Below are 10454 nucleotides of genomic sequence, written 5' to 3'. Positions count from 1 at the left end.
CTTGATCGGTTGGTATCTAGTTGGTGCTCTTGATTTGTTGACATCTAGCTGCTGCTCGTGATCTGTCGGTATCTAGCTGGTGCCCTAGATTTGTTGGCATCTAGCAGGTGTTTTTGATCTGTTGGTATCTAGCTGCTGCTCGTTATCTGTTGGTATCCAGCCGGTGCTCTAGATTTGTTGGCATCTAGCAGGTGCTCTTGATCTGTTGGCATCTAGCTGCTGCTCGTGATCTGTTGGCAACTAGCTGGTGCCCTTGATCTGTTGGCATCTAGCTGGTGCCCTTGATCTGTCGCAGGACTGTGAAGTAAGAGAAGGCCTTTGTCAGCGTCTGAAACAAACCAAAAACGGACACGCCCAGTAACATTGACACGTGTATCTGTGACAGTTTGTGACGAAAATGAAAAATATACGAGCTCTACTCATATTTACTCCTGTAAAAACTTCTTCTTTGTCCCCATTCCATATGCATTAACGGATGTTAGCGACGACATTTACCATTGCTTAATGGTTTCCTGTAACAAACGTCGTTCATTGAATATTATGCAAACCTGTGTACTACCTAATATTTTGCTGCCAAGACGTCTGACATCTTACAACTACTCGTCTGCCATCAACTAGGCCTTCAATTTTCAGCTACAAGAATCGGTATTTTTCGTTTCACGTGATATGTTCAAAATACACCATTTACCCAAGTGATTTAGATCCGTTAGCGATATACATGTGGCGGTGGTGAAGTAGTGTAGGGCCTGCTTGAAACGTAGTTGCGGAAAGTTCCCCAATTATGTGGGGGTCAGCATGATTTGGTACAACTAAGAAAATATAATTGTAGATGAGAAATTGGAAGTCAGAGTGCACTCCACAGCTTATTCACAATATATATAAATGACCTAGTAGGTAGTGTCGGAAGTTCCATGCGGCTTTTCGCGGATGATGCTGTAGTATACAGAGAAGTGGCAGCATTAGAAAATTGTAGCGAAATGCAGGAAGATCTGCATCGGATAGGCACTTGGTGCAGGGAGTGGCAACTGACCCTTAACATAGACAAATGTAATGTATTGCGAATACATAGAAAGAAGGATCCTTTATTGTATGATTATATGATAGCGGAACAAACACTGGTAGCAGTTACTTCTGTAAAATATCTGGGAGTATGCGTGCGGAACGATTTGAAGTGGAATGATCATATAAAATTAATTGTTGGTAAGGCGGGTGCCAGGTTGAGATTCATTGGGAGAGTCCTTAGAAAATGTAGTCCATCAACAAAGGAGGTGGCTTACAAAACACTCGTTCGACTTATACTTGAGTATTGCTCATCAGTGTGGGATCCGTACCAGATCGGGTTGACGGAGGAGATAGAGAAGATCCAAAGAAGAGCGGCGCGTTTCGTCACAGGGTTATTTGGTAACCGTGATAGCGTTACGGAGATGTTTAGCAATCTCAAGTGGCAGACTCTGCAAGAGAGGCGCTCTGCATCGCGGTGTAGCTTGCTCGCCAGGTTTCGAGAGGGTGCGTTTCTGGATGAGGTATCGAATATATTGCTTCCCCCTACTTATACCGCCCGAGGAGATCACGAATGTAAAATTAGAGAGATTCGAGCGCGTACGGAGGCTTTCAAACAGTCGTTCTTCCTGCGAACCATACGCGACTGGAACAGAAAAGGGAGGTAATGACCGTGGCACGTAAAGTGCCCTCCGCCACACACCGTTGGGTGGCTTGCGGAGTATAAATGTAGATGTTATTAGTTGTGTCACATGAACAAAGATATTGAATTACTAAATGCAACTGTTGTCACATCTTGGAATATCCCATAATTTGATAGGATATCACCCTGAACAAGATGAATTTGCATGCAAGTAGTGTTAAAGAAGAAAATATTATACTGGCAACCCTTTCAAAATATTTCGACATTTCAATTCTTTAAAGCACGTATTTATGTTATTAGTTGTATATGTTTCTTTTGATGAATATATGCTTTATCTATGGATGTAAAGGTAAAAGATAAAAAATACCGTTAACACTATAAGTATTAAGTAAAAAGCAGTTAAAGCCTGTGGTCAGATTTAGTCAACTTACATTTGTGTTGCTTCGAATAACAGTTATTGTATTATTTTTTACTACTCGTATTTGCGATAGAATGATAGTTGTCACAAAATTTATGTATTGTTTTCTTGATAGCTATCGCTGATCAGCGTGCAATGTTGTTACGTGTTTGATGCTTGGAGCACATTTATTTGGTTTGTGTATGTTTTAGGAGTGAGAGCTGATGACGTTATGAAAATATTTCGGAACTATCCACCTAGGTACCTTACATGCCGACTCATTTTAACTAAAATAACCTTGTGTGCATATGTAGACGGGTATTATCTGTGTCGTCTGATGTCGGCTGATGGAATTTCCTGTAGGAAATACTTTCAGTTTGTGGGAATATTTAAAGTGCCTTTATCTATTATGAGTCTTCAAGGAACTCTGGTAAAGGTTGTGTTGTTGTTGTTGTTGTGGTCTTCAGTCCTGAGACTGGTTTGATGCAGCTCTCCATGCTACTCTATCCTGTGCAAGCTTCTTCATCTCCCAGTACCTACTGCAACCTACATCCTTCTGAATCTGCTTAGTGTATTGATCTCTTGGTCTCCCTCTACGATTTTTACCCTCCACGCTGCCCTCCAATGCTAAATTTGTGCTCCCTTGATGCCTCAAAACATGTCCTACCAACCGATCCCTTCTTCTAGTCAAGTTGTGCCACAAACTTCTCTTCTCCCCAATCCTATTCAATACCTCCTCATTAGTTACGTGATCTACCCACCTTATCTTCAGCATTCTTCTGTAGCACCACATTTCGAAAGCTTCTATTCTCTTCTTGTCCAAACTGGTTATCGTCCATGTTTCACTTCCATACATGGCTACACTCCATACAAATACTTTCAGAAACGACTTCCTGACACTTAAATCTATACTCGATGTTAACAAATTTCTCTTCTTCAGAAACGATTTCCTTGCCATTGCCAATCTACATTTTATATCCTCTCTACTTCGACCATCATCAGTTATTTTACTCCCTAAATAGCAAAACTCCTTTACTACTTTAAGTGTCTCATTTCCTAATCTAATCCCCTCAGCATCACCCGATTTAATTTGACTACATTCCATTATCCTCGTTTTGCTTTTGTTGATGTTCATCGTATATCCTCTTTTCAAGATACTGTCCATTCCGTTCAACTGCTCTTCCAAGTCCTTTGCTGTCTCTGACAGAATTACAATGTCATCGGCGAACCTCAAAGTTTTTACTTCTTCTCCATGAATTTTAATACCTACTCCGAATTTTTCTTTTGTTTCCTTTACTGCTTGCTCAATATACAGATTGAATAACATCGGGGAGAGGCTACAACCCTGTCTCACTCCTTTCCCAACCACTGCTTCCCTTTCATGCCCCTCGACTCTTATAACTGCCATCTGGTTTCTGTACAAATTATAAATAGCCTTTCGCTCCCTGTATTTTACCCCTGCCACCTTCAGAATTTGGAAGAGAGTATTCCAGTTAACGTTGTCAAAAGCTTTCTCCAAGTCTACAAACGCTAGAAACGTAGGTTTGCCTTTTCTTAATCTTTCTTCTAAGATAAGTCGTAAGGTTAGTATTGCCTCACATGTTCCGACATTTCGACGGAATCCAAACTGATCTTCCCCGAGGTCCGCTTCTACCAGTTTTTGATGATTATGACAACGTGCTAGTTTGAGTGTATGACAGCGAGGTACTTAGCGCTCGTTCCCAAATTTCATGAGACGAGTGTAGATAAAAGTCACAGAGTAATATAACGTCTACTATAATTAGTATTTAAGGAGTCCATAAAAGAATGCACACATATGCACACAGATACAGACACAGAAAAAAGGAAATCATGCTTTTTGCCAGTTCTAAAAATTCTAATAGAAAGAGAAATTCAGTGGAAAATATTAAAAGTGTACAGCGAAAAGCTGCAGCTTGCTGATCGTGTGAATAAAAAGGAGGATGCAGTCACTCTGTGTACACTAACATCTATAGCCTGAAGGCATAGTCTGGAGTCCAGACACAACACTCGTCTCGTCATCATCTAGAAAGCGGACAGATTTTCACATACATTTATTTCAGCCTTCTCATAAGTGCATAAAATGCACTAGGTTAAAATGTGACGTTCAGTGGTTTCCGCTCTGCAGGCAGCACAGAGTAATGATATGAAGCCATATGTTAGGGAACCATGCCCTATTACAAAGTGGGTCTGAGTGACTTCATCCCGTCAGAGTGATTGATATGAGGCAGAGGAATGGCACGTTGTGTTTCCCTGTAGACCTCCTTGGCTGTTTGGTCTGCCTGCTCGTTTCCTCAATTCTCACGTGCCCTGGTACCCAGTTGAATGATACGCGTTTTACGTAATAACGCAATATTGACCTTTACCTTTATATTTTTTGATTGGAAACCCTTTTCCAAAAATTAAAGCGTTTAGAGTCTTTCTTGCGTCACTAGCCATCAATAGAGTACATGCACATGTGCATCTGCATAGCCTATGAATCTGCAGCATTTCAAGGCAGTAGCAAGATCATTAATGATAGAGCACTTTTGGGAGATAAAAATGTATTAAAAATGTAATAAAAGATAGAGTTAATAAAAGCACAAGACCCATTACATTTGGCAATCCGGTGACAGTATCATACCAAAATTTTGTAAAGCCTCAGGATGGAGTTTTGTAGGTAGTACAAAATTGATTTCACAATTTTATGAAAACTAACATTGATTGTACTCGTATTTATGTCCTTGGTAAAAAGGGAAGGAAGTGGTACAATCCAAGACATAATAATGGCAGTATTGTCAAATTAAAAAAACAAAATGGCTGTAAATGGTGTAGTACAATCAGGAAGTAAATAAGAGTAGTAAAGAACAAAACCAAAAAATAAAATGGTTGCACATGGTGCAATGCCAAACATGCCAATAGTAACAGAGGTACAGACAGACGCTGATGTCAGTTACAGGCTAACAGAAAGCGCGATCGTGGTGCAGCAAACGGCCCGAGCAGCAGTTATGGGAACAGGTCAAGCAGCCCTGTGTGCTGATGCAGCAGAGGCTATGGGGAAATGCACCCATCAACGAGCTGACGTCAAAACCAAGCCAAAAAATTGCTCGGCTGAAAACATAGCACTAAGACAGAGTATGAGGCAATTAAGTTCCGAACAGCAACCATTTCAACTCGAAATAACGCAAAAATTGAAGCTACGAGTGAAAACATGAATATAACTGTATATTATGACCAAACTGAAAAGTAGTCTTACTTCTACGTGTCACAGGGATTTTCTCTGCCTCGTGATGGCTGGGTGTTGTGTGCTGTCCTTAGGTTAGTTAGGTTTAAGTAGTTCTAAGTTCTAGGGGACTTATGACCACAGCAGTTGAGTCCAATAGTGCTCAGAGCCAAGCCATTTGATCTACGTGTCAATACCATCTAGTATATACTCAGCAGAAAGTTTGAAAGGAACTCATTTTTCGAAATTTACGAATGTGTATATGAAAAACTGGCACTAGATTAGTCAAACATTCGTATTATTCGTCTGAACTCTAGGCAAAACGCATAATTTCAAAAAATATGACTCTCATGAAACATGTGAGAAGAAAACTGGAATAGAGTCAATAATGAAGTGATGAAATTATAACATTGTGAAGAAAAGGTCTGTCATTTAGGTACTATGGTTCACCCAAATTATAGGATTTGATGTATAAAAGTGCCCGTCGACCGTTTGAATGAACGACAGCGATAGTCAGTACATGTTGGATACCTGATGGTAGAAATGAGACAGTAAATGGTCAGGCTTATACTGATACAAAACATGTGCCGTTCCAGAAATGACAAGGTGGATCTCAGCAAACACAATGGACAACCCAGACTGGATCTGTTTATTATTTTTCCGAACACATGCGCAATATGTAGATAAGGCAAAAGTTTCTAATTGACAAATTTGTCGTTGTGTGGACTTTATCGCATGGGATACGTCTACTGTGATTGAAAATGATACGACACAAAAATGAAATTGGTGTACTAAGTCCTGAAGGAAACACAATTGTACCAAAAGACGCATATGCATATTTATGTACACACATCAAAAAAGTTTTGCATCACCTCGGTTCCGAGAGTTTCGGAACCTGTACAGAAAACTGTAATAGAGACCAACATAAACAAAATTTTCGCCCTTTTTATTGCCCATGAAAACTACACATTGCATGTTGTACCACCATACAGCGAGATCTTCGGAGGTCGCGATCCAGATTGCTGTAAATGCCTGTATTCGTCGTGGCATACTATCCACAAGTTCATCAAGGTACTGTTGGTCCAAATTTTCCCACTCCTCAACGGCGATTCGGCGTAGATCCCTCAGAGTGGTTGGTGGGTCAAGTCGTCCAGGCATATTCGGTAGGGTTCATGTCTGGAGAACATGCTGGCCGCTCTAGTCGAGCGATGTCGTTATGCTGAAGGAAGTCATTCATATGTGCACGATGGGGGCGCGAATTGTCGTTCATGAAGACGAATGCCTCGCCGATATGCTGCCGATATGGTTGCACAATCGGTCGGAGTATGGCATTTACGTACCGTGCAGCTCTTACGGCCCCTTCCATGACCACCAGCGGCGTACGTCTGTCCCACATAATGCCACCTCAAAACAGCAGGGAACCTCCACCTTGCTGCACTCGCTGGACAGTGTGTCTAAAGCGTTCAGCCTGACCGGATTGTCTCTAAACACGTCTCCGACGATTGTCTGGTTGAAGGCATATGCGATGCTCGTCGGTGAAGAGAACGTGATGGCAACCCTGAGCGGTCCATTGGTATGTTGTTGGGCCCAACTGTACCGCGCTGCACGGTGCCTCGCCATGGACGTCGGGAGTGAAGTTGCGCACCATGCAGCCTATTGTGCACAGTTTGAGTCGTAACACGACATCCTGTGGCTGCACAAAAAGAATTATTCAACATGGTGGCGTTGCTGTCAGGGCTCCTCCGAGCCATAATCCGTAGGTAGCGGTCATCCACTGCAGTAGTAGCCCTTGGGCGGTCTGAGCGAGGCATGCCATCGACAGTTTCTGTCTCTCTGTATCTCCTCCATGTCCGAACAACATCGCTTTGGTTCACTCCGAGACGCCTGGACACTTCCCTTGTTGTGAGCTCTTCCTGGCACAAAATAACGATGCGGACGCGATCGAATCGCAGTATTGACCATCAATGCATGGTTGAACTACAGACAACACGAGCCGTGTACCTCCTTTCTGACTGGAACTGATCGACTGTCAGACCCCCTCCGTCTAATAGGAGTTTCTCATGCTTGGTTGGCCGGCCGGAGTGGCCGAGCGGTTCTAGGCGCTTCAGTTTGGAACCACGCGACCGCTCCCACAGTGCTCAGAGCCATTTGAACCATTTTCTCATGCATGGTTTTTTACATCTTTGGGTGGGTTTAGTGACATCTCTGAACAGTCGAAAGGACTGCGTCTGTGATACAATATCCACAGCCAACGCCTATCTTCAGGAGTTCTGGTAAGTGGGGTGATGCAAAACTTTTTCTAATGTGTGCATAAGGGCCAGTCAAATGAAAACGAGACAGATGTGAAAAGTAGGTAAATTGTTTATATCAAAAGTAATCATCATAACTGTTAATACATTGTTCCACTATGAGACAAGACGGTCTATGCCTTCATGGAAAAATGTTTGCTGTTGTCTACTGAACTGTGATAGTACCTAGGCGTCCTCCTCCTTGTCCGAAATAAATCGATAGCCATGAATGTCTTTGTTCAGGGCTCCAAAACAATTAAAAATCGCATTTGGAGAGAGCGGGGCTGTGTGGAGGATGTGTAAGGGCTACAAGGTGAAGCTTCTGCAGCGTAGTCCAGATAACCTTGGCCACATGTGGGCAGGCCCACACAACCTCCATACAGTCCCGATCTCTCCCCATGCGATATCCATATTAGTGCCGTGAAGAAAGAAATTCATAGCCATCAGTTTGCTTTGGGCGAAGAAGTGCACAGCCCGCATCTCGTGGTCGTGCGGTAGCGTTCTCGCTTCCCACGCTCGGGTTCCCGGGTTCGATTCCCGGCGGGGTCAGGGATTTTCTCTGCCTCGTGATGGCTGGGTGTTGTGTGCTGTTCTTAGGTTAGTTAGGTTTAAGTAGTTCTAAGTTCTAGGGGACTTATGACCACAGCAGTTGAGTCCCATAGTGCTCAGAGCCATTTGAACCATTTTTTTGAAGAAGTGCACACCTGGTTTCGGTCATGCATACATAGGCAACTGCAGACATTTTTCCATGGAGACACTGACCTTCATGTCTGACAGTTCCATAAATGTATAAACAGTTATTGTGATCGCTTTTGAAATGATAAGGAGTACACTTTCTTTTTTCTATGTGTCTCATTTTCATGTGGCTCTTCCTTATAGTCTTGTGAATTACATCTGAATAGGCGAATACATTTTTTCATGTGGCTCTTCCTTATAGTCTTGTGAATTACAGCTGAATAGGCGAATACATTTTTTAGTAACTGATGGTGTGAAGTGAGATTCAAATGGGTACTTGCATAGTACTCACAAATTACGAAATTAGAAAAAAACATATGCATAAAATTAGCATGATACACACCGACAGGAGCCCGTTTTATTCCTTTCACCATTTGAACTTAAAGTAATAAGATTGTACTCTCTCTGTGTACGATATCATGTATTGTGACTATCGATGGCGGTCGCGCTACAATCTTCACCGACTGAAAGCCACTCTCTGGCAAGGTTTCCCTTCTACGAATGAGCAAGACTGGCCTTCTACTCTCGCGGATTCATAACATCGTGCGTCTGAATGAGTTGTCGTTGTGTCCCACTTTGGCAAGTATCCAGTGGAATCCTAATTTTTTGTTATAGTTATCTAGATTTTTGAATGAGTATTCATATGCACTAGTAGGTGGTATCACTGCTAAGATCTGTAAGGCTCTGGTCAGTGATATACAATAGCTTACGATTACACGAGGTGTTTTTGAAGAGACGACGTGGTACAAATCAATCACATTCATGTCCTCTTTTGATTTATACAGCTTCGTCTCAAATTGTGTTTCTCACGCATTTTGATTCTGTTATCGTATTTCTCTTTATATATGAGACTTATCTTTGTCAGCGATGATTGACAGAGTTGGTGATTATGTGTGTGAGAGAAAATTTGTCTGCTATCCTCACCATACTTCGGCCCGAAATCTACAGAAATTATGTGCCTTTGCTACAAAAGAATATTCAGTTTACTTTATTTGTTCATTGTCTTGAGGAACCACATTGTTGTTGAGGTGTTCAGTTCGAAGAACGGTTTGATGTAATTTTCCACACGAGTCCACTCTCCACAAGCCTCTCCATCTCTGAATAACAATCGCAACTTGCATACAGCTGAACTTACAAACCTAGATTTTCTTCTACAATTTTTACCATCCTCGCCCTCCCACACTTGACTTCATTGACAAATGATCTATTTCTTGATGTGTCGGGATATATGCTATCAACCAGATCCTCCATTTTAGTCAAGCTCGCACTGAAAATTTCTTTCCTCCCCAATTCGATGACGTACCCTTCCACTAGTTATTCGATCTACTCACCTAATCTGCAGCATGCTTCTGTACCACAAACTTCGAAGAAGCTCCTATTCTCTTCTTATCTGAACTGTATATCATCCATGTTTCACTTCTGTACAATATGTCGTAAATTTGTAGTGAATATCACAGAGCAGAGTAAAGAAATCCACGCATCCCGATCCTCACGTGGTGCTGCATCGGCAACAGTGCCCGCAGCCTCAGCTGCGTAGCACTGCTCTGCTGGCTGGGAGGTCTGTGTGGTTCACCAAGGCCTGCCTAAAGTGATAAGATGACAGGCCCTAGTAGTCATATTGCAGCCTGAAAAAGAATGTACCGAGGCATTCTAACAGCTATTCTTTCTTGTCTGTGCTGTTTGTCTTCCATCTTTTCGGTCTTGTGGAAGGATACATTCCAGGAAGATTCTTTCGTAAAATACTTCCTAAAGTTAAATTTAAATTCGATGTTAAAATAGTTCTCCTTTTCTGAAACATTTTTCTTGCCCTTGCACTTTTCATTTTATATCATCTGTACCTTGGCCATCATCAGCTATTTTGTTGCCCGAATGACGAAACTCGCCTGCTACTTTTAGTGTCTCATTTCCTAATTTATTTCCCTTTCCATCTCCTGATTTAGTCAATCTACACCTCACTAACCTTGGTTTATTTATGTTGATGTCCATCTTATAATAAGTTCTTTGCAGGACACTGTCACTTTCATTAAACTCAAATTTCTCTCTGAACTTTAATTCTTGTTTTTCACTTTTTTCTTTGGCTTCGTTTACTGGTGACTCTGTGTACAGACCGAATAACATGGGGATAAGCTACAACAACGTCTCACTCACTTCTCAACCACGGCATCTCTTTTA

The 10454-nt window shown here is 41.9% G+C and overlaps 1 protein-coding gene across 1 annotated transcript in view; it reads right to left on the bottom strand.

Moving 5' to 3' along the window:
* Nucleotides 1-268: 268 nt before the first annotated feature.
* Nucleotides 269-10454, bottom strand: part of LOC126235572 (odorant receptor 83a-like) — a 170094-nt gene continuing 159908 nt past the window's right edge. Inside the window, exon 7 of the mRNA XM_049944290.1 lies at nt 269-328. Within this exon, the coding sequence (XP_049800247.1) occupies nt 269-328 (60 nt within the window). The remainder of the gene's footprint in view (nt 329-10454) is intronic.

This window comes from Schistocerca nitens, chromosome 2 (genome assembly GCF_023898315.1).
Source record: "Schistocerca nitens isolate TAMUIC-IGC-003100 chromosome 2, iqSchNite1.1, whole genome shotgun sequence".
NCBI lineage: Eukaryota > Metazoa > Arthropoda > Insecta > Orthoptera > Acrididae > Schistocerca > Schistocerca nitens.
Note: the sequence above shows the minus strand (reverse complement) of the source record. Positions and strands in the feature narration are given on the sequence as shown.